Source organism: Mandrillus leucophaeus, unplaced genomic scaffold, assembly GCF_000951045.1.
Source record: "Mandrillus leucophaeus isolate KB7577 unplaced genomic scaffold, Mleu.le_1.0 Scaffold110, whole genome shotgun sequence".
In the NCBI taxonomy this organism is placed as follows: domain Eukaryota; kingdom Metazoa; phylum Chordata; class Mammalia; order Primates; family Cercopithecidae; genus Mandrillus; species Mandrillus leucophaeus.
This window is the reverse complement of record NW_012099210.1, coordinates 3879460-3904989: the sequence shown is the minus strand read 5'-3', so window position 1 is coordinate 3904989 and position 25530 is coordinate 3879460. Positions and strand designations below refer to the sequence as shown.

The 25530-nt window shown below is 38.7% G+C and overlaps 1 protein-coding gene across 3 annotated transcripts in view; it reads right to left on the bottom strand.

Moving 5' to 3' along the window:
* The window catches only part of ACVR1 (activin A receptor, type I), a 141049-nt gene that overhangs the window by 26510 nt on the left and 89009 nt on the right, over positions 1–25530 (bottom strand). For all 3 annotated transcript variants that reach the window (XM_011991805.1, XM_011991816.1, XM_011991810.1), the window contains 6 exons: positions 20621–20884; positions 18409–18620; positions 14368–14467; positions 10628–10774; positions 6190–6465; positions 1166–1363 (listed from right to left, as the gene is read on the bottom strand). In XM_011991805.1, the coding sequence (XP_011847195.1) occupies positions 1166–1363; positions 6190–6465; positions 10628–10774; positions 14368–14467; positions 18409–18620; positions 20621–20884 (1197 nt within the window). The remainder of the gene's footprint in view (positions 1–1165; positions 1364–6189; positions 6466–10627; positions 10775–14367; positions 14468–18408; positions 18621–20620; positions 20885–25530) is intronic.

Below are 25530 nucleotides of genomic sequence, written 5' to 3'. Positions count from 1 at the left end.
CATCAGAGAAATGCAAGTCAAAACTACAATGAGATATCATCTTACCCCAATTAGAATGACTACTATCAAAAAGACAAAAAATAACAAATGCTGGTGAGAATGCAGAGAAAAGTGAACTCTTACACACTATTGGTGAGAATATAAACGAATAGGGTCATTATAGAAAACAGTATAGAGATTTCTCAAAAAACTAAAAATACAGCTACCATAAGATCCTGTAATCTCACTACTGGGTATTTATCCAAAGCAAAGGAAATCAGTATATCAAAGAGATATCTACATTTCCATATTTATTGCAACACTCTTCACAATATACAAGATATGGAATCAACCTAAGAGACCATCAATGGATGAACGGATAAAGAAAATGTGGTAAATATACACTAATAGAGTAGTATTCAGCCATCAAAAAAGAATGAAAGCCTGTCATTTGCAGCAGCATGGATGGAACTGGAGGTCATTATGTTAAATGAAATCTGTCAGACACAGGAAGACAAATACACTCAGTTATCACTCATATGGGAGCTAAAATGTTGATCTCATGGTAGTAGAGAGTAGAATGATAGTTACCAGAAGCTGAGAAGGTTGGGGAATACAGGTGAGGATGGCAGTGGGATGAAGAGACATTGGTTAATGGGTACAAACATAGAGGTGGATGGAAAAAATAGGTTCTAATGTTCAACAGCACAGTAGCATGACTATAGTTGACAATAATATACTATATATTTCAAAATAGCTAGAAGAGACTATTTGAATGTTCCCAACACAAAGATAAATGTTCAGGGTGATGTACAGCCTAAATCCCCTGATTTGAGCACTACGTATTACATACATTTATCAAAATATCACATGTACTCCATAAATGCAAGTATTATGTATCAATTTTTAAAATTTAAAAGAAAAGAAATATGAAACAAATCCAAAGAAAAACCAAGGAATGGCTGGTCTCTCCAGAAATACTGGTTTCAACCATCACTTACTGTGGTGTATTTCAAACATAAAAGTCATTACACTCCATCTACCAGCCATAAATCAAATATGAATGCCTATAACTTGACAAGTATGATTCAAAGAACAATGTGAACTTCAATAGTCCCTTCAGTCCTTTTAAAGGTAGCTGGATCAAGAGAGCTTGGATTAAGACAATATTAGATTAGATACCTACCATTGCTCACCATCCGCCTGGCTACTTCCCACAAAACAAGTCCAAAGGCCCAAATATCGACCCTCTTGTAAGAATCGAAACAATCCACCTGGATGGTTTCATCTAGAACTTCGGGGGCCATGTAGCGCTTAGTACCCACACGGGGATTGTTCCCCACATCAAGCTGATTGGTGCTCTGGGAATGCATGACTGCCAGGCCTGAAAGGAAGAAGATAACAATGTAATCAAACCACTTCCTTTCTCATAAGGGGCTGCTGAAGGATTTTAAACCAACCCCAATCAAAAGTGCCCTCTTGTGGATTCAGGGTCACTGTTGCATTACACTCAGAATAATCCCTAGAATGCCCTTTGTGATTATTTCTGGGGTGAGAGCAGAAAAGGGACTAAATGTCAGAAACGTTCTGAGGCTATTAGGTTAATATATGAACCTCAAAGAGACACAGTTTTGGGTAAATGGTAAACCAATGCACTAAACCAACGTGGCCAGTGTTTGAAGTCCACAGGAAAACAGGTTCACATGTTAAATGTGAGCCTCTAAGTGGCTTAACAAGAAGCAAATAAAGCTCTCAAGCTCCACCACTGCTCTTACTAGTCTCCAAACACAAATTTCCAACAGTGTGAGATAGAGCATTTAAAGTAATTTATCACTACATAAAGGGCAGATTGCTATAAGCACTGCTTTATTCCTAAAGGAAGAGCTGCTTATCTGAGCAATAATGCTGACCAAACCCACAAGCCTTTCTCTAGAATCATGGAAACAGACAGCATTTAACTGGACCTCAGTTGAAAGCACAACTCTGGTTAAATGAAAGGTTAAATGGCTTTCAAATGCTTTCTTAAACCATGACTCATTCCAGAATTCCTCAGTCAATTAGGGAGACAGGCTTTCTTCACTGGCCAGTGGGGAGACAGATACATGCATGCTGTATTTGTGGATGATTTTATGTTATTGATGCATACGCAGACTGACTGAAAATGATTCCTATAACATTTGTTGTAATGAAAAGTGCCAAACTGGAGCAAGCAGTCCCTGTAAACCACTGCAATGCAAATATCCCTTGGTGATCTCTCAAGCCGACTACAGAGAATGCTTCACCTTCCACTCCACGGCTTTGAATGTGCGGGATGACAATTTCATATAACATCAGGGAGCTAGCACACCTTATCTCATCCTTAATAATTAGCAGAGACACTGGCAATTGCATTAGACTAAAATAGACAGTGTTCCTCTTTCACCTATTTTTATAATCAACCCCAAGATTCTGTGGACACTGTGAACATTTCCCAAATCCTATGCAATAGTCCCCGTCTTATCCTTCAGTTACCCACAGTCAACTACAGTCCAAAAACAGGTGAGTACAGTACGATTAAGATGTTGGGAGAGACCATATTCACATAAATTGTATTATGGCATACTGCTATCATTGTTCCATTTTATTCTGTTATTGTTGTTCATCTTTTACTGTACCTAATTTATAAATTAAACTGTAGTAGGTATGTAACAGGAAAAAACATAGTATATATAGAATCTGGTACTATCCTGGGTTTCAGGAATCCACTGGGAGTATTGGAAGGTATTTCCCATGGAAAAGAGGGGACTACTGTATGCCCCGCCACCATTTCCAGAACCAAACAGTCAAAATATCAGAATATTTAAAAGGTGCAGGTTAAATAGAAAATGGAGATATTCGGAAGATGGGAGAAGCTTCAAAGACCTTGTGGACATATTTTAAAGCCACCACAGCTAGGATCTCCAGGTGAGGCATAATTCCCCATTCTTTGAGTGTATGTTGGACTATTGAATAGAATCTGGCAGAAGTGACAGTGCGTATCTTCACAATTCGAATATAAAAGACATTATAAAATTATAAAAGGCTTCCTGTTTGTCCCTCTCAGCACACCATGCACCATGTTATGAAGCCACTCAAGCAGCCCTGTGGAGAGGTCCCCCTGCAAGGAACTGAGACCTGCTGCCAACCATGGCTGTAAGTGTGTCGTCATGGAGTTGGAACCTCCAGCTCCGGTTGAGCATTCAGATGACTGCAACCTCCATAAGACCCTGAGCCAGAACCACACTGCTAAGTCATTCCAAGATTCCTGACCCTGAAGGGACTGTGTGAGATAACAAATCTGTGTTGTTTTAAGCTGCTAAATTTTACAAGTAATTTCTTCTTACTAATAAGTGATTTTTACACTAAAGATGACAAAACAACCAGATGCAATTTGTAAACTTTGGCTGAGTTCTTCTTTGAAAAAACTGAAAATATCTGAAAATGAATATAAAATGATACTAGAGAGTTATCAATAATTTGTAGATATGATAAACTGATTATGAAGAAGATGCATTTTTAAGTATTTTGCAAGTTTGGGATAGCATAAAAATAGGGATGATTTTGAAGTATTGAGGGGTAAAGTGTTGTGATGCCTGTAACACTTTACTTTCAAATGGACTGGCAAAAATATACACACAGCCACAGATTGATAAAGCGAACATGGCAAAGTTTTAACAATTTTTGAACCTAGGTGTTTGGGATTTAAGTGATCATTATAACATTTGAATTTTTTAATAATAAAAAGTTAGAAAAATAGGCGAGGCACAGTGGCTCACATCTGTAATCTCAACATTTTGGGAGGCCAAGATGGGATTGTCACTTGAGCTTAGGTGTTCAAGATCAGCTGGAGCAACATAGTGAGACCTCATTTCTACTAAGAACAAAAAGTACTTAGCGAGGCGTTGTGGTGCACATCTGGAGTCCCAGCTATTTTGGAATGCTGAGGCAGGAAGATCGCTTAAACCCAGTAGATCGAGGCTGCAGTGACCTATGATCAGCCTGGGCAACAGAATAAGATCCTCTCTCAACCAATTAATCAATAGAATACTGACTTTTTTGCAGGATTAATCATAGAACACTATTTCTAATATGCGATCCTTAATTGCTAGGTATACACTGAAAAGTTATATACAAATCATGGTCTTATAAGAGTTGTTTCCTATACCGCATTGTTTACCATATCCTGAATAATAACTCCTTAACAGATTTTTATACAAACCCATATATCTAATTGGAAGGATAAGCCAAAAGAAATGTAGTTGAAGAATTAATTAGCTGGACTTACTGCAAAGTTCCCCTCAACTCCTTCCCTACCAAGTCCCATAAACCAAAACCAAGAGCCACCTCGATTTGTCCACCCTCCACAGACCACTGGATTATAACAGAAGCTCCAACTTGAATCCTTATTATTTACCAGACATTTATAATATTTCTGGGCCTTACCAGAATCCTGTGACGTGGGCTTATTTTTTAGTTATATGAGTAATATACAATCACATTGGTTTTTTTTTTTTCTTTTTTTTTTTTTTTAGACGTAGTCTAGCTCTGTCGCCCATGCTGGAGTGCAATGGCACGACTTCAGCTCACTGCAACCTCTGTCTCCTGGGTTCAAGTAATTCTCCTGCCTCAGCCTCCCCAGTAGCTGGGATTCCAGGCACGCGCCACAACGCTCGACTACTTTTTTTTTCTCTTTTTTTGTATTTTTAGTAGAGACGGGGTTTCACTATGTTCACCAGGCTCGTCTTGAACTCCTAACCTTTCAAGTGAAGTACAGGGCACAGTGTCAAACCCTGGAGTTCCTCTTGGCTAACTCCCAACCCCACCTGCCTTCGCCCTCACTGTCCCTGTCTCCCTGAGTGAAAGCAGGGTCAGTACTCGGGCCAGGTAAATAGATAAATAGACTTGCACAAATATACAGGGTTAGTAATTAAGAAAGCCAGAATTTAAACCCAAATCACCCTGGCTCTAAGAGCCATGGAATAAGCCATAAAAGTCCTCTACACCACAACTAAAAATGCCTGCAAAAAACTTTAGGACCATGCTCTTTCAATGCTTATCCTAAAATCTTTCTTCTCCTGCTTGGGAAACATTGTAATTTCTCAATGTAAAAGCAAAGACTTTAAAAGGATTCAAAGGAAGTAAATTTTCCTAACATGTCAAATCCCTTATGTTTAAAAACAAACAAAAATAAACATTGTTATTTACATAATTAAAGCTATTTTTGTCTAAACCTTTATCAGTCTAACAATAATTGCAATAATATGAATATCATATAAACCATGTTTAATCAAGTAGAGGGCCCTGAATAGTTCACTGAATTGAATATAGTTATTACAATTCAGTTCTCATTAGTACAATTATTCAGTCAATATTCCAGGAATCCAGGAAGAACATGGTTTTATATAAAATGCCACTATACATGAAAATACTCTTATTTATAACGCAATTAAAACTACATTGAGTACTACTCTAACACCATAAGAATGAGCTATCCTAACAGGGAAAAGAGTGAATCCATTGGGGATTATTTTCCTATTTCTTAACTTGATTCTTTTGCCTGGGTTATAGAATGATTTTAGAGACCACTTTTAAGACAAACTAATTCTACAGAGTATTTATTGTGCACCTACTTTATGTGAAGGTTTGTGAAATCAGAATTCAAAAGTACTGGTTACTTCTGAGGTGGGGTGTGGCCGGGACTGACTAAATGAGAGTGAGGTAACTGTCACGAGTAATGGGAAACTCTGTATCTCAACAGGGATTTGGGTTTTACAACATTTGTCAAAACTCTCAGACAGTATTTAAAATTGCTGTATCTCACAGTATATAAATTTTACCTGAAAAAAGAAAAAGCAAATAATGCATTCTTGTCAACGATCTACTAGTGTACACACTGAAATCATCAGAAGAAAGAATTCCTTTGTCTGCAATTTACTTTGAATTCTATCAAAGGTTGAGTTGGACTGATGGATGGGGAGATGAATAGATTAATAAATACGTAATAATGCTTAAGGATAGTAAAATGTTAATGTGAGAATCTATGTGGTGGGTATAAAGGTGTTCATTGTAAATGTTCAACTTTTCTGCATGTTTGAAATTTTGCATAACATGTTGTGGGGGAGAGATGCAACTCAGCTAAACATGGAAACAAAAGTAAAACTGGTAATGAAAAAAATATTTTTAGAAATTTACCCAAATCTGCTATGCAACACTGTCCATTCTTCTTAACCAGAATATTTTTGCTCTTTAAATCTCGATGGGCAATGGCTGGTTTCCCTTGGGTACCAAATATCTCTATGTGCAAATGTGCAAGACCACTAGCTATGGACAGCACTATTCGAAGGCAGCTAACTGTATCCAGAGTAGTAAGCTGAAGATAGTCGTACAACGATCCCATTTCGTGATAATGTGTAATTAACCACAGCTGGGTACTGGAGTGTCTTGATGTCATATCTGAAGCAATGAAACCTGAAGAGACCAAGAACAAAATTAATACACATGAGAATTCCACATTATAACTTTAAGTATTTAGAAACAGCAACCTACACAGTAAATGTCATCTGTAACAAAAAGTAATTAAACTGACCAATTGCCCTAAGAGGGGGTTTACAGAAGCATCAACAGAGAAAAATAATAGCATTTATTCCTTAAAAGGGCACTGCTAATAGGAAAATTTCATATTCATTTCATTATAAGCAATATTTTAAAGAATATTTTACGTTCCTTAAGATTCAGATAGCAATAATATCTTTGTGCTCACCCATAATGATAGTGCCAAGCCCTTCAGCATGTTGATATTTTAGGAACAGGCCATTCATCAACCATCCTAAAAGAACCCAAACCTAAAACCTGAGTATGGTATTCTAGTCCTGACTCTGCCTGTGATTTACTTGTGTAATACTGGGCAACTCAATTAGGCTTCCTAGACTATGTCTGCTCAGATGTAAAATAAAGGGGGTGAGTTTACATTAAACGATTGACTGATTCACAAAATAAAAAAAGAAACCAACCAAATATAATGAGCATTTATGATGCTCTCTGTCAGTCACACACAGAAAAACCAAGATGATACTGTTTGTTGGCCGAAGACAGGTGTAAAAACGAAAACGTTACAATAAAATGTGAAAAGTACTATAATATATATCTTCAAAAGGCAACGTGAGCCCAGAGCAGGAAATTATAGTAATTCAGACTAGATGTTACAATAGGCTTCCATTAGGAAGTAGCAACTCAACTGGTCTTGAAGTAAAGTGAGAGACTGACAAATGTGGATGAAGAGGTTGGAGGAGATTTTTCTTTTTCTTTTGAGACAAAGTTTCACTCTTGTTGCCCAGGCTGGAGTGCAATGGCGTGATCTTGGCTCACTGTAACCTCCGCCTCCTGGGTTCAAGCGATCCTCCTGCCTCAGCCTTCTGAGTAGCTGGGATTACAGAGGCCCGCCACCACACCTGGCTAATTTTTTATATTTTAAGTAGAGATGAGGTTTCCCCATTTTGGCCAGGCTGGTCTCAAACTCTTGACCTTCAGGTGATCCACCCGCCTTGGCCTCTCAAAGTGCTGGGATTACAGGCGTGAGCCATCGCTATCAGCCCGGAAAAGATTTTTCTAGACATCTGGAGGGAACTTTTGAGCATGCAGAAGACTGTCTGGAAGTTAGGGGCACTTTCTAACTTATGAAATAAATTGTGACGTGTGCTTGCCTTTTCTGCTACAGAGGTGCCTTTCTAGGATTATTCTCACATATATGAACCACGCTGGTAGACAGTGAAGTTTGGGACTTAAAAAGAAGTGAGAAAAAAAAAAATTTAAGACGGATATGGCTTGAGGAAGAATTAAATGACTTATGAAAATGTAAGAGAAAATACATTAAAATGCTTTATACTTGCATAGTACTTTATATAAAATTTATGTCACTTTCACATATATTTTCTCATGAGATTTTTCTCAACAAGCTGGTAAGAAAGACATCATTATGTTCATTTTACAGATAATAAAGTTGCTGCTGGGAGATGCCAAGGATCACATAGCTATTTAAGTTGCTATCAACTCTGAATTTGGTGCTAGCTGTCCTGATACCTTGTATAGGAAGGTTCTGTGAGCCAAGAAAGGTCCCCTATTTGATCATCATCATCTTCATCATCAGCAACCACAACAGAAGCAGTTAATAATTATTGAGTACTATGTGCCTGGAATTTTATATGCAATCCTCCAAAAACCACACGAAGTAAGTAGATCACATCATTGATATTAGATTCCTGTAGGTCTGATTCTAGAACCCAGACTCTTACTGACTACGCCATACTGTCCCCAAACAAATGATTTCTACTCAGAGAAAAAATAATTTCACATTTTCGCCTGAGGGACATATGCAAAGCAAACTGAATAATATTTTAGCACCTTCACCCTCTACTTCTTTCTCTCTCTTCCTCTAAGCCTATTCCCATGGCCAGCCCTGAGTCTCCCACTCCTTGCCTACTCCCCAATCTGCTTTTTCCCCTTGAAGCTGCTTCTCTTGGAGCCCTTAGCTGGCCAAAATATACATCAAAATGTGTTCTTGGACATTAGTTATTCTTAATAAAGAAAATGTTTCTGCTTTAACAGTTTATGAACCAAATAATACTAATCTTTAATATTAGATTTTCTTAAAAAATACCCCCAACTCTAACAGCACCACTCAAAAGAAATTAAATTACTGTTATATATCTGTGTAGCCTCTACTGATTTCCTCCCCCAAGAAAAAGGAGCTTCTGATTAAATAAATAAATAATAAACAAATACATTTGTATTATCTCACCTTCAGTAAGCCCCTTAGGTCTTAGGGAAGAATTTTATCTGTCCCATTAGTTATGCTCTAGACCATCAGGAAAAAAATACTTTTAAATAATCAGGTTTTTTTTTTAACTGTTTATCTCTTAAGCATGAATTATATAACTTCGTTTGCTTCATGATTCTAGATTACTTTTATGGAATGTTTGTGTTTTGAGTACAAAACTGTGGTTAAGAGGCTGCCTGGTGTAATTCCCACCTCCACTATTTCACCTCTCTCTATATACTGGTTACCCCAACATTTAAAACTGGGAAAATGAGAGTATCTATTCTCTTATGGTCATGGTGAAGATTCATAACAAAATGCACATAATGCACCCGTGGTTACCGCGTAGTAATGATCCATTACATGTTTGTTGTCACGACTGTTGCTATTCTTGTTACACAGACATTTAACGGCAACACAAGGCAGTGTGTGGTAAGAGTTAGAACAGAGGTACAAAGTGAGGGAATGCAGAAAAGCACAATTAATTCCACAGGGCAAAACTAAAGGGGGCCAAGAGGTTTTGACGGAGGAAGGAATGGTTGGAGGATGTGAAAGGGATAGTGAGTGATCAAGAGCGACCTGAGGAAGGGCAATGAGACCTAAATGTTTGCGGCGAGCTCAAAGAATGGTCAGTATTCGTAGTAACAGAATGGGGTATACTTGTAAAGGATGGTTAAGTGATCCCTTGGAGCCCCAAACCAGGGAGTCTTGAATACCAGTCACAAGTGTTGCAGGAAATGTGGGAGCCACCAAAGACACTGAACAGAATTATCTCTGCTCCCCAATGGAAGACAACTCCAAGTGGAGAGATGAATTGGAAAGGGAAAGCTGACAGCTGAGGTGAGGAGGATTAAGTGATGACTAGGACCCGATGGGTAAGCAAAAGTGAGAAATCAACTACAGAAACTGAAACAATTTTGAGATGGAACATCACCACCACACCACGGAAGCAAAGCTTTGAAGCTTTGGACAACTGTCAAATCATTATTTGCAGACAACTTGACTCATTTAAATACTAAATTGGCAGTGCTAAAATAGAAATAAATTTTGGCAATGGCCTTCCTATGAGCCAGACCTAATCCAATAGCCATAAGGTGGCCAACACTATTCTATACAGAGTTAAATTCTATATAAACTTTATATCCACTATTGAAGAAGCATTCCAGGCAGCATTCACCATACATGTATCAGTATAAACACATTTGGAGAAACTTTTCAAAAATATAGAAGTCAATGGGCCTAAGGAGTGTGCTCACCCTTTATACTGCCATAGCAGTATTTCAACGGGCACTTTACATATTTCACAAATGTTGCTAAGCTTTAGTTTCTAAATTAAAATGTATCCTGAATCCCTCTGCAAATCTGGGTTTTAAAAATGATGCCTAGTTTGAGGGAATGTGCATTTAATTACGATATCCCTGGGAGCTGTGAATCTCTAGGAAATAGTCCAAAGATCTTTCTTAGTTTGATTCAAGTAATAAATATTCAAAAAGGGTGGGGTAAGTAGAACAACCAATGAGCCTTGAAGTGAACAATATGGGGCAAATTTTTGTTATTTAAATAACAATCTGCAGATGTAGGAATAAGAATTAGCACTAGTGGATTTCCTTTTCATCATCCAGAGAGTCTTAAACTTATTTGCAGATTTAAATAAGAAATTGGTGTTTGAGAAAATTAAATAGCATATAAATGCTAAGGATCCCTATATTGCTTTTTAGGAGACACTCTCAAATTCACATTCACCAAAACAGAGAGAGCAAAGGCGGACAATTATTTCTCCCTAGATACAATTAACGAGGGGGTTATCCTTGTACTTACCTAAGATATTTTCATGCCTCAGCATCACAGTGTTGTACAATTCCGTTTCCCTGAACCATGACTTCTCATCTCGGGAGGAGAATATCTTCACGGCAACATTCTCCCCTTGCCAGCTGCCCCTCCACACCTCACCATACCTGCCTTTCCCTATGGAAAACAAAACATAGGTGACACAGAACAGTAGGCATTTTGGAGGTGGCCAGCCCATCATTAAGAATAAGCCAATTAATTTAGTGCCTGCAACTCTTAATCCCTCCCATTGCTTACTGGAGAAACTCAGCTTGGGAATATAAATATCACAACCTTTACTTTTTATTTTTTATTTATTTATTTTTTTTGGCCTATAAAGACATACAAAAGAAGGTGGAAGCTGCCCCTCCCATCTACCATATTGTGATAACAAACTGCCTTCTGTATCTGCATTGTATAATTAGCTGCTAATTACTCAGTTTACATTTAAACTCCTCTGTTGAAAGGTATAAAATGCATATGACTTTTAAAACACTTGAAAGTAAAACTTATGAAATGGTATAGACTATTAAATTTCAATTGTGTTCTGAAAGCCAAAAAAGTACACATCAGTAAACTGAATTCCTTCCTTGGTTCCTTCCCTTCACACAGGATCAACATAGGCACTGTCCAAATTGGTGAATTTAGATATGCATTTTTTCCACAAAGGAGAACAATTAAGTTTAAAATGTGTGTTCGAAGGATTAAAAAACAAAAACAAACCAAAACACAATGCTGTGCAGGAGATCGACAAGCAGCCACTGCCATCCATAAAGATTTCTTGGCAGAAGATGTATTTCAAAAAAGAGGATTTGCAAAGTCTTAAATACATAATCCCAGAACAGTTCTGACTTCTTCTGATACTGGTCATGGGTATTTGTTTGTCAGACAGCTCCTGTGATGCTACAAATGGGCTACACTGAAAAGGCTACTTGGAGAATACATTTTGGAAAACGTGGCAACTCTACTTATGATCTAATCTGTTTGGTGCACAGCCCCCTCTTGCAGCAGCAACACACTTGTCAGCTTGTCAGCTACATGCTCCTTCTTCCATTCTTCTCTTTAATTATAGGTAGGGGTGATCAGGGAGGTTGGAGGAGGAGGTAATTACCACAAGACTATGAGGATCAACAAGGGGTATAATCAGCCTAGATAACAAGGCAAGAGATATAACTTGGAGGGCAGTGGGGCTTTCTACCCAGGCAAGTGGCTGCTGGAATCACACAGCTTCTAATAAGCAGCTGCAGCACCACCTGCATATACAGGAATACAGTTATTTGCTAGAACACTAAGCCACTGAAAACCCAAACATGGAGAGAGAAGCAGGTCTGTCCAGGAGACACACCTGAATCATAATCACAACTACTAAATCTAGATTACCCGACAAGAAAATAATGTCCCTATTAAATACCAACAACTAACCCAAAAGGATGTTGAATGTGGCTAACAAGTGCTCACTGTGGAACACTGTTGGGTCACACAAATATAATTTAGTACAGGATTCCTTTTAATAAAGTCATAACAATTTGCCCAGCATTTACAGCTCAAGATGAGGGCTAGTGCTAAGATACTACCAATACTGGCTGCCAGAAAACGATATGCTAACCTTTTCCTATCTTTGGTTCTATTTTGTATCCTTATTTTCCCTTTGTCCTCATTCTGACATTAGGGATGACAGCAAAATATCCCAGGGAATTGTGGACATAAAATTACCTCATATCCTTTTTTTGGTTGATGTTTTAAAGAAAACAGGAGATGAATGTCGAGGTAGGTAAATTAAAACTGAAATATTTTTCAATGGTTTTCAAATGCTTTTAAGTTGTTAAATGCTTTTTGCAAACTCATCATTATGCAGAAGCCCCTAAAACAAAAGCAGAGCTGCCCCAAAACCCTGGCCATGGAGCCCCACAAAAAGCCTCCCTTAAGGCACCTGAAAGTTGTAGTTTCACTGATCATCATCCAGAAATGACTCCCCTACCCCAACTTCCCATGTTTTTGAACCAAAAATAATACACCATCCATGCAGTTCATCACGTATATTTTTACTAAAACCTGTACCGCATGAACACACTAACTACAAGCTAATGAAGGCACTGCTTTTATTAAAGTCTTTAGTGCTAACCCAAGAGAACGCAACAATGATATTTATACTGTTTCAAAAAAAATGCTGAGGAGTATCTATAGAACCAGAAACTACATATTTTAAAGGTGCATTACTCTTTTGCCATTTGGACTCTGGAGCCAATCTCTGAAGACTAATCTTGCGATAGCTTGCATGGAATAGTAGACAGGGGAGATGAGGCAGGGAAGTGTACCCCCTCAATGTCTTCCCACCACTATCCAGATAATTTTGTTCCTAATCAAGTAAGATACTAGTTGTACAAGAGGACAACTCTGGTTGAAATTAATGAGCTCATTTGGGGCTTTTCCATCTTTATTTTCTCTGCTCACAATCTGCCGTGGAGGAGAAGCAAGAAGTGGGAAACAGTGACAATAGCTATAGACCTAGAGAAAGGACAAATAAGCTCCTCTGGTTACTCCTGTGCCTTAGGGTGGTAGCCACTGCTCTTCCTACCTCTGCCCTTCCCCCTTTCTACTACTCAGATTGGGGGTGTCCCTCTTTCCAAGAAAACAAGAAGAAAATCTGGAGAACAGCAGCCAAGTGATGGGGGCAGCTTAGAGGTCACCTCCCAAAAGCAAAAGATGCAATGGCAGGAACTGCCAAATCCAGCCCTCGGAAACCATGAGCACTAGGAAGAGGGTGTGGAGATGTTGCCAACCCAAGATTGCTACGGCAGCCATCCCTGCAAGCCGTCTAAAAGAGAAAGTTAGGGAAATGATTATGGAACTTGCAAATACCTGCCACATAAAAGCAAAGCTAACAAAAATCAGGAAATTGGTACTTTGTACCATCTTCCTAGAGAGCCAATCAGCAGCATATAAAACAAGCTATTTAAAAAATTTACAAATTTTGACCCAGGAACCCCCAATTCCTGGGAATTTTTTTCTGAGAACTCAAAAGAAAGAAGTAATGTGTGCAAAATCTTTTTCAAGCAGTATAGTTATAGTGACACTGTCATTTCATGGACTGCTACATAATCTTCAAAAGTATTTGTGATGTGTACAAACACATGAAATGTCCATGAGCTTAAAACTGAAAAAAGGGACATAAATTATATGTACAACATGATTATGTCCACATACAAATATGTTCATGTATGGGGAAAATGTGAGAGGTCATGGAGAAATGTATATAGCTCATATTTAAATAAAGGAGTTATAAAGATCCCTTTGCTAGAATTGGTTTCATTAATTATTTTCATTAATTATTCCCATCAAAAAGAACAAAAGAATGAGAGGAATTAAAGAATTTCAATAAACAAGTTTATTGTCCAAAAGCCTACTTACTTCAGATTATCCAATACCTATGGTAAGGAGCAACTGTATCAATTCATTTCTTAGGCATTCTCTCACCATCCCAAAGGGTCCACTTACAATTGAAAGCTTTTGACAAGGTGTTCTGTGTACTCATTAGTGATGGACTCCTTTGATAAGAGCTTAAACAAGTTCAGGTGCTCCAACATGAGTCATACAGAATAGAGACCACATCACATAAGTTTAATAAGGAAACAACTGGTAACAAAGAGCAGATTTTCCAAGTTCCATCTTTTACTTCAAAAACACAACTCACACTGCATATTACCCACAAAGAAAGGAAAAAAAAGAATTACCGACACACTCCAACAGTGTAATCTGGCGAGCCACTGTTCTTTGTACCAGAAAAGGAAGACCAGAGCCACTTCCTGATGTACACGAATGATCCAATAAATCCTGTGGTTTAAGACAAGGGGGAAAAGAAACAATTGACCAATATAGCTCCCACTTTGGAACATTAGCATGCATGACATTGTAACTCACATGAAGGGCAGCAATCCGGGACACATGGCCTGTTAGTGTGCATGTAAAGCTCCTCTGGAAGAAGGAAGAAGGACTGGTTTTATTTCTTTTTTTTTTTTTCTGAGACGGAGTTTCACTCTTGTTGCCCAGGCTAGAGTGCAAAGGTACGATCTCAGCTCACTGCAATCTCCGCCTCCCAGGTTCAAGTTATTCTCCTGCCTCAGCCTCCCGAGCAGCTGGGATTACAGGCATGTGCCACAACGCCCGGCTAATTTTGTATTTTTAGTAGAGACGGCATTACTCCATGTTGGTCAGGCTGGTCTTGAACTCCTGACCTCAGGTGATCTGCCTGCCTTGGCCTTCCAAAGTGCTGGGATTAAAGGCATGAGCCACCGCACCTGGCCAGGACTGGTTTTATTTCTTCGGAATACTAGAAGCTAGCACTTCACCTAATATATGATAGGTTTTCCCAAAGGATAAGTAGTCCTTTCTTATATGCAGAGTTTCCAAATAAAATATATAATGAAAGAAGCTGAGCAGACAAAGTTGAAGGTGTAAATCAGAAAGCCCAAGAAGCAGAGATGAGCACAAGAGAAGCAGTAGAGAGTATAGCAGGTGGAAGAGAAAGAGGGGGGGACGTCCCTTCAACTTCAAGAACTGGGTATAATTTACCATATTCTGCTATTCTCACTAAGTATCTGTCAAATGATTCACTTTAGTTGCCATACCAACTAAGGAACTCTAATTAGGAACAAACAAACTAGGAATAAGGAACAAACAACTCTAATGTGATTTGTAACGAAAAGACTCCAATGACCATGTGGATCATTAAATTGGTAAGCTCAGGCAGCAATGGGCTGCCTGGTTGGAGGTTTCCTTTTAGGTAGGTGAGGAGCAAAACTATATTAACACTTACTTGTCATTTCTTAATGTGAATCACTCACAAATCAGAGAAGAAAACAAATAAAGCTTTCATTGAAAACATAAAACCAGTGCCCCAAGTTAATGTCTACAAATGAAGGTGTTGGCAAAAAGATTCCCAGTTAGTTCATTGATAAAGTTTTCCTTCTTACTCTCAACATAAGCCAAGAAGCAGGTATCAGGCACAGGTTATTTGTAATAAACAATATTGTGCCAATGGGTGATAAAGGTAGGGTTGCAGTAATATTGAGTTAATATTTCCCAAAGCTCATCCTTTCCCAAACATTTTGGCTGGCCTACTAAAGCAATACATTGATTTGTATGAATTTCATCTTCTTTCACTTCCTCTGAGCACCACTGTGAAGTACTGTTGATCGGCAAAATTACCAAAAGCTGAACATCCAACGGAAGAAATTTAGAACCCTTAAAAACCACAAAAGGGATAATCAACAAGAAAATGAGTGTAGATGAAGCAGAGTTTCATATCTCCCTAACCATTTTCTCTCTTGCGGTTCTTTTTTCTCCTTATTCATTCATTCTTTTTTGAGAAGAATAATTCTGAAAATTAAACTAATGTGTTATTTTTTTCATAATGTATGATCCTGCTTCTAAACCCTGTTCATAGACCTAAGGAAGGAAAAATAAATAATCAACCCAAGACTAACAAACATATATCTCAACTCTCAGATGCCAAGCCTTCTTTTTGTTCTTTTCTTTTCTTTAATTCAAGACAGAGTCTCACTATATTGCCCAGGCTGGTCTCGAACCCCTGGTCTCAAACCCCTGGTCTCAAGTGATCTTCCCCCTTGGCCTCCCAAAGTGCTGGAACTACAGGCGTGAGTCACCATGCATGGCCAAGGCTCGTTTTTCAATGCAGATGTGCAGCTTAGTAAAGGTATGCTTTGTTGAAACATGCAAATGAGCATATTGCTTAAATAAGCAAGTATGTAGACCAATAATCACAACTTGTTTGCAATAGTGTTCTTTATTGTGTTATGATATCGTGATACACTGTCACATGACATGGTTGAGTTTAAAGGACTATTTTGGCATATGCTCCATTCCTCTCTCAAAATTCTAAAAGCTATTTAAACAGTAATTTATACCAGATATTCCTATTATTGCCCTTGGTAATTAGTTATGTTAGCAGCTCTGAGGAATGAAGTTCTAACTAACCTATTTTAGAATCTTGCTTTGCTAAAGCTTTGTCAGGATTCATCCTCACATCTTCTTGCTACTAACTCAATAAACTCATTTAATTTCCCTTAAAGCTTGAAATAGACTTCTAAGTATATAGCTAACAAAAAAAATTGTATTTCTCTACTTTTTGAAATGAAATGTCCTTATACTGCATTCTCTTTCCCCAGTTCCACTGTGCCACAGTTTAAACAGTAGGTAAATGGAAGCTACAGAAGGTTACTTCCCCCTTTTACATACCAAAAAGTGGCCCAGTGATGGGGCAGGTGGTAGAATGGGATGTTTCCCAGCCCATATCAGGCACTACCAAATGTTTGTGACAACCTACCAAAGGTGGGTCCTGCAATTGTCCAGGTATAGCATCTGTGCTACCCAGATGGCCAATGGTGAGGGGAAGTCTTCTCCAGTATAAGGGGAGCTGCAGGGCAAGTGTAACTGCCGAACTGTCAGACACTTTGAAGCTTGTTGTCTAGCAGAACAAGACTTATTGCAAAATGATTTTAAATACGCATGGGCAATGGCATTAAGTAACACTGAATCACATTAGAAAGTTATTACTTTGATTGCCTTTCAATTCATCAGATTGTGACAAGGAGAGAGTCTCGAATTGGTATTGGCATGTCTCTTGCACTCTCTTAACACCCACAAATCTCAAATTTTTTCAAAGTAAGCATCAGACTCAGCATAATATCCATATAGAATGCTATTATTTTTTCTTTTGCACTTTATGATAACCTTCTATTTAGAGCAAGTGATACCCTTTCCCCACTTAAAGTTCAAAGCGTCTTTAAAATGAACGCTTGGTAAGCAATTTTAAAAGGTAAATAAAAGGAGACAGTCACTTTTTAATGTGATTTTATCATTTAAAAATATGCAAAAGAATAATTTTTTAATGTATAAATACAATGGTTTATAACACTGTGCAGTCCATTGAGTAAGTCACTAGCCACACATTGCCATGAGCAAGGAAACTGTGGTTGGTGTGAATTGATATATGCTATAGGTGTAAAATACACACAAGATTTTGAAAACTTACTTCAAAAGCAGAAAGAATGTAAAATTTACATTAATAATTTTTTAATTACACATTGAAATGACAAAAATGGTATATATTTGGTTGAATATCTGTTAAAATTAATTCTACTTTTAAGAAACTTTTTGAGTTTTTTCATTTGTTTTTAAGGTGGCTATTTGAAAATTTTAAATTACATAGGTGATGCACATGCTTCTATTGGACAACACCGGTTTAACCAAATGACTGCACTCCACAAGGGGGCACCACAGGAGCATACAAAATTTAAAAGCTGCTTTTTTGGGATGTCAAGTTTTTAAGCCTTAAATTACAGGGTGTTGAAATAATCTAGAAAGGAAATTAATTTTTAATATTAAGCAAAAGGTGCCTTTTTCAAAGAGCACTTTTATGGCTAAAAATAGAGTACCTGAAGACCACAAATTCCAACCCTCCAAAATTGTAGGCAACCATTCTTTTTTGCTTTACTCCTCAGAGAAAAGTAACTAACTACCAACACTACTAAAATAAATCCCATCCCTTATTTAAATGTCTGTCTAAAATGGCTGTTATGATATGGGAAGACTACACAGGTACCAGCATGTGCTTGTTTAGGACATAAGTAACCAACAGCATGTGTGTACACTGTTCAGTCACTCATTACTGGTTAGTGTTTCATGCTCGAAATAAGAACATGTCTCCAGACATCTTCCTTATGCTTTGGATTCCCTGTGGGGTCATGACTTACTGCTAAAGTGCTGTCTCCAACATTGGTGGTGATGAGCCCTTCAATGGTACCATACTCCACATCTCGGGGATTGAGGCGTTCTTGGTTGCGCCTTTTAAATTTTCGGAGAGCAACTCCCAGCAGGCAGGCTAAAAGACATACTGCGAACACTACAGAGAGAATAATGAGGCCGACCTCCAAGTGGAAATTCTGTGTTCCAGGGAAGGATTTTCCTGGAGTTGTGGGGGAAAAGGGGAATTGGTTGTAAGGATCACTGCTTACTTATTATTAACATAACCAATATCCTAACAAGTGGCTCCTGATTCTGACCACACAGTCTCACAACTCACGAAGTATTAAAACTAAAACACTTCCTAATACCTGGCCAATGGCCCAGACATTTTAACCATCATTCAATTAGACACAACTAGAACTTGAAAAAAATTCCACTGAGATCAATTGTATTAATGCATGAATGTGAGAGTGCTTTTAAAATATAAAGTACTGTACAAATCTTTGACATTACTCTTATTAACTTGGATTCGGTATGTTTCACCATCAAGCTCTTACAGATACTGTACTATCCTTAAGAGAAAGGGCTACCTGAGCTAAAACCAAATTACCCATCTGTGGTCTCTGTCTTTCACATATCCTGGGTGTCTACTACTGATTTCTCATTCATTTTTTCACATCACAATTTCTGCCTAGGAACCCACTCATTCCTCTCATTGTTTACTCACTTATTCAGACATTCATCACTGATTCACTCCCTTGGTTCAGACCTCTTCATTACATTATGTCATCAGGTCCTGTTCTTCCCTACACAGGCCTTACCCATTTCCATATTACTGGTCTCTTCAGCCATCCAATCACAAGCCTAACTTCCCTTACATATTTATTTAACTTTCCAAGACCAACTAATCAACAGCTTGACATACATCATACTCCATGGCATATGTCATTCATATGAGAAAGTGTAAAACTAACAAAATGCAACATGGAACTATAAATACTGTGGCCACCCTAATCAGATTAGAATGTCCTTAAACTAAAAAAAAAAAAAAAAAAAATCTTCTATTAAAACTCAAGGTCTAGCAGAGTAATCTGCAGATGAGAAACTTCACACTGTTGGTATAATTTTTGTATGAATTCAGACATTTGTTCATGTCTATTCACCCAATTAATAAAAATTTAACTCACAAAATATAACAGTAAATTTTATTCCATCAAGAACCTTTTAGTTTTAACCATGTAAATACTTGATCTCTTTTAAAACCCTCTTTGATTATTCAGTCCTATTTGCTTGTCAGAATTTAACCTTTTCCATATGCCTTCAAGTCATCACCATAACTTCAAAATTACTAGAACATGATCTTGCATCAGCTTTTTTGTTCTTCTGCCTCCTTCCTTGCTGGCTGACATTTCTAGTTTTGGATGCTCCTTGTTACCTCTCCTCCACTTTTTGGTTTCTTTCTTTTTTCTGAGTACAAAATTAAATAACTAAACCTATTAAAAATGTACTATATGGTAAGAGAATAAATTTGGCTTAGAATGAGTCTACATTAATGTTTGCAGAGACTTTAAGATTGCAACTTAGGGCTCATTTAATAGGGAAACAGTTTCAGAGGTGGACTGGTTTTCTTAGCATATGCAATCTGTACTGGTGGTAGAGAGAAGATTCCACATAAACTACAGGGTTTGTGTGAAATCTCATCCTGCTTCCAGTTTCAGTGATAGGGTCACTGGGCATCAGATATGGGAGAACAGATCAGTGAGCCTTCTTTTGTCTCCTTCCTCATAAAACAGTAAAGGCATTCCACTCAGTCATCAGTCCGTTCCATTTTCCTCCCTACACACTTGACATAGAGATGAGTATTTACTAACAGAATTGTTTCAGAAATTATGAATGACATCAGAGGTCAGTAACCTAAAAAGGTACTGGGAGCTGTTCACCTGAGTCACAGCAACCAAGAGAGAGCTAACTGGTCAGCCAAGCTGTCCCCAAGATGGACATCATCTTGCTTACATTCCCCCAAAAGGCCCATCCTTCTTTTAGATGCCAAAAGGCTGGTCCTTTCTCTTCTTCACCCAGGGCTACCTTCCTTTTAGCTCTTTGACTCTGATTCAAAATGTAGGTGGAATGCATCATAGCTACTAAGATCTTTAACCCACACAGACTCAGGACAACACTAACAAAACCCCTTGATCTAGAAACAGAAAAGTCTACGGGAACCTTTAGTGGGCAGCTGGGCCGTGATGTTCCTATTACACCAGTCCCCTTGGCAGCACTCCACGGCTTGGCCAGGGGACGGCGGGGTCTTACAGGTCATCTTTCCCTGCTCATAAACCTGGAAGCAGCCTTTCTGGTAGACGTGGAAGCCATCGTTGATGCTCAGTGAGGAAAAGCACTGCTGGCCTTCACAGTGGTCCTCATTACCGCAGGAGAGACCTTCACACACACACATGTAGAGTTTGGGGTTGACCTTGGGCTTCTCATCTGCAAGGGAGAGAAAGGAAGGGAAAAAAAAAAAAAGAATTACTGTATGAGTTTCGCCTTCAATGAGGGAATGACCATTCCAAACACTTCTATTGAACAGAAAGTCAAGTTAAGCATCACCATCAACCATGAGGTCCACATTCTGTGATCTTGTCACCTAACCAACCAACAAATAATAATTGCCTCTCAACATAGCGATTCATTTATATAAGCTGTGCACCCTCTTAGATCATATTAGGGCAAAGACCGGCTATCATCTGTCCACAGACTTCTGAAAATGAGCCTCTCCCCTGTGGTGTTCATATAACCTTCATCTCGATTGGCTCTCAGATCCCAGTTATTGCATCAAAATAAAATGTTTTACTGGAACATAATGTTTATCACTTCTATTCTATTCAAAAAAAAAAACCGCTCCTAAATACATGGCAGCTATTAATACCAATTCTTGCTAGCTCTGTACAAATCCCCATCAACTAGTAAAACAAGGAATGCTGACATTCTTGCAGCTACATGCAGAAATATACCACAAACTGAGTATCCCTTACTTAAAATGTTTGGGACCAGAAACGTTTCAAATTTAAAAATGTTCTGGATTGGGGAATAGTTGCATCTATCCCGGCTGAGCATCTCATATCCAAAAATCCAAAATTCAAAATGCTTCAATGAGCATTCTATTGAGCATTGGGTCAATGCTCAAAAAGGTCTGGATTCTGGAGCAGTTCAAATGTCAGGTTTTGAGATTCGGGATGTTCAACCTGTAATATAATAAGAGTTTGCAGGGCTGCACAATCTGTAATTACAATCCATGGTACCAATATTTCCAGCTAGATACCTAGACTAACTTTTTCAATAGTGGTTACACTAAAGTTTACATAGATTATAGTGGGAATTAATAGCTGCTTAAGAATTTTTGGCTGACAGAAAAAAAAAAAAATGGTGCCAAATATGAAGAGTGAGGACACAAGGAGTCAAAGAGAACCAAATAATGTTTGAACAGTAAGGTGACAGGTGGGACCACTGGAAGAACACACACGTGGGAAGTTCAAGGTGCAATGGAAAGAGGCAGAAACGGATGATCAGGGAAGCGCACCTAATCACTCCACTTAACTGTCTCTTTCTGAGAATACTTATTTGCAGTTTCATTTTCACATTACTCTTTTCTCTTCCCTTGTCAGTATGATTAGTTTAGACTTGCTGGTCCCACAGTTTCTACTAGTGGGGAAGGAAAGAGAGGATAAAATGTAAACAGCCAAGTCCTAGAGGCCACTGATTAGTTAGCTGAGACCTCTTTTGCCAAAGCACTGCTCATATAAGGAAATTCCGTTTTCAGAGCTCCCTCCAAAGGTCTATGGCACATAGAGGCTGCCTTCTAATCCCTGAACCCTCAGTAGTGGGTCTGTGAGATAAATGCTTCTTTCTTAAAATAACAGGTCGGGTGGCTGTGCTTTCCAGAGGAGACCTTAAGGTAAGGTCTTTGAAAATGTCAAGTTCATTTACACAGATTTGTGTGGGTGTGTGTAGAGATGTGGGTTATCTCAAAAAGAGAAAAGCATTCTTAATCTTTCTTCTTCCCTCTTCAAAGAAGTGGAAAAATAGTTCACTGCCCACTGTAATGTGGGTGCCTCGTCCCACAGAGTAAGTGCATGCAGACACACAGACACAGCCTTCTATTTATAATTGACTTGCTAGTTCCTTTGAAAACCACAAGGGGCTCATCCAAGAGCAAAGACATGCCTGAAAGCACAAAATCCAAAATAGCCGCTGACAGTCTATGTATGTCACCAGTCTCACCCCTGAGAATCAAGAGCCGTCAAACATTTTTAATGAGCAAAAGTTTTAATGAGCAAAGAGATAGTCTTTATGTTCCTTGCCTGGAGAAATCCGAAGGAAATACCAGCACCAATCTATTTCTATGGGGATGAGAAACATGTATATCTGTTGACATAATCCAGCAAAAAGTTTACACTTGCCAAAAGAGAGCTGAAAGATAATATTTCCAGGGAGTCTAGACATGCTTGCCACTCTTGAATGGCACAAAGCAGGCTGAGGGCTGCCAACTATGCTGCCCAACAGGTGATGATTCTTTGGAGGGAAGTGGATGGGTGGGGTGAGGGGGAGAGGTCATAGTGTCAGACTAATTTGCTTGTGATCTATGGCAGGCAATTGAAAAGACTATGCTAAAAACTGAAATAATGCAATTTATGTAAATTTGAAACGCAAACATATATTTTAAAATCCTGAGTATTTTTAGAAGATCACAGATACCCCAGGATATACACCTAACCCACTGAAGAGTATGTGCCTGTTGACACTGGTTTGGGGATAAGGGGTTAGCGCTGGGATGAAGGAGCAAAATAAAAATAAAGTAGGAGAGAGCTGTTCATGGACTGATAATGAATTGATGAGTATGATTTACTCAGCTCGCTGCACGTATAGGCTGCTAAGAATAACAATAAACCAGCAATGCTAGACTAGAGAGAGCCTGCTCATCACTGGTCCTGAGGAAATGGACAGTTCAGGGAACCAAAGGATTAAGGACACCAGTGCTTGTAATTTAAAAATGCCAAATTTTTAAAAAATAAAGTAACAACAACAATCATTTCTCTAATGTGCTCTCAAAACAAACTCTGTTTTTAAAGTTCCATCCCAAACTAAATTCTAAGTACACAGATGCAGAAGGGGCACTGCTTTTCCAGGGTCTCTAGTTTTTGATAGGCTGTGCAGGGAGCCTGACAGTCGTTTGTACTATAACCTAAAGAGTTCTGCCAGATGTGACAGCCTCAAGTGAATATCACCTTCAGTAAAATTCACTCACTATACCTAACTCCGTGGTATACCTAGGCTTTAATCCTGCAGGGTCACAAACTAAGCCAAAGGGATTCATCTGTTTATTAAGCACTCTCCTTAAATTCTTTATGTACTTCCTGTAGTTGCATGTAGACAACCAGGGATTAACTACCTGTAAGTTGGTGATTCTTTTCAGTAAGATGTCAAATACCAGGGTTTTTATAACCTACCCTCCACAATCGGGGGAAAAAGGCAAGGAAAGACAACTGTTAATGATATGTAATAATTAACTCAATCTCTGATATGAAAGAACCCTGAGCTGAGTCCAACAGTTAGCTAACGGGGAAGTACAAAACCTTCCCTAACTTCTCTTTCCTATTTTGTTCCTTATCCACCATTCAATCTTCTTACTTTGTGTATTCCCACATAACTAATTAGCAAAGTCCTTCATCGTGTATTTATTTTTTATATATATCCAAATATAAATGAAGACCCTAAATTCGTAAGAATGACAAAATGACCACACAGGTGAACACACATGCAGGCACACATTCACATTCGCTACATGTCACTTTGGCAATTTCATCTGACAGAGTTGAGTAGATGGAAGTATTTTCTGAACTAGAATTACTAAGTCAACAAAGAAGGTTAAAAGCAAGGTAGTAATAGCATTCTCGGATCTTGATATCCACAATTCTAAGGAAGACAGCAGGACTCAAAATGCCCATGACTCACTTTTTCAGTCTTGTCAAATTTAGGAATAAGCATAACATGTGTGGGCCTGTGATATTTTATTTGGTGTGGGAGTGGGGGTGGGGTTCGAGAATGATCACAAAACCCCTTTCAGAGCCACAGGTATGGGTGTGTAGACTCCTAATCTTTCAGACTGTGATATAAATACAGCACACATCAAGGAACACCAAGGAACAGATAATCACATTCTGTGACTGATTTTCAACAGTACTGACAGGAAGCACCGTATCTGATGTAAAGTATTTTACACTCGCCTCTGCGAATATCCAGGAAGTGCCCTGGCAGAAGGCAGAAAGTCTACTCCACCTAATTGACATTCATTTGAATAATTCAGTAATTTAAATGTCAAGCCAGAGGTATTCCCTCTCTGCAGAGCTCACCCACATTGTTTGTTCTAGAAGGCACCTCCCGGCATTACTCAGTGTTATGGCTGGCACTGCGTGCCCTTTGTATCACCAGAGCCAGAGCCGTGTGAAAACACTCGCAGCCTGGGCTGGCTGGGAACAGCAGGGAGTTCTGACCACAAACAGAGACTGCCTCGGTGCCACCAGGGAGAATGCGGGGCTGGCTCCACAAACCAGCGGTGCAGGCTGGGAATCCCAGGAGTTCACCATGGCCAGCTCTTTAAAAAGATTTGTCCTGCTCTGGATGATACTCAGTTCACCATCTGGGCATATCTCCTCCGAGTCTAATGCTGGACTGGCAGAGAAAGAGGCAGACCAAAGAGCATCGTGGACTTTTAAAAACTGTCACAGTCTGGTATAATCTTGTATTTCATGATAAAAGTATTCACATTTATGTTTAACTGGGACTTTAGCAATCACAACACTGTGGACTTACCTATTTCACACCTGCCCAGTCACGCACTCTGCAATGCTTTAAGGCATTGAAACTGAGTATCACTCTAAATGGTGCACAAAAACCAACATTTCCCGCAAATGTCTTTGACATAAAAGACAAATAAGAAAATGCTACAAGTAAACTGGCCCATGGCCATGATCTGTCCTAGAGGGCAGCAAAAGGAACAGGCTGAATTTTTTACAAGTTCACCTCAAAGTAGCACAAATCATAATGCAGAAATTAGATTGTAATTATAAAAGTCCAAT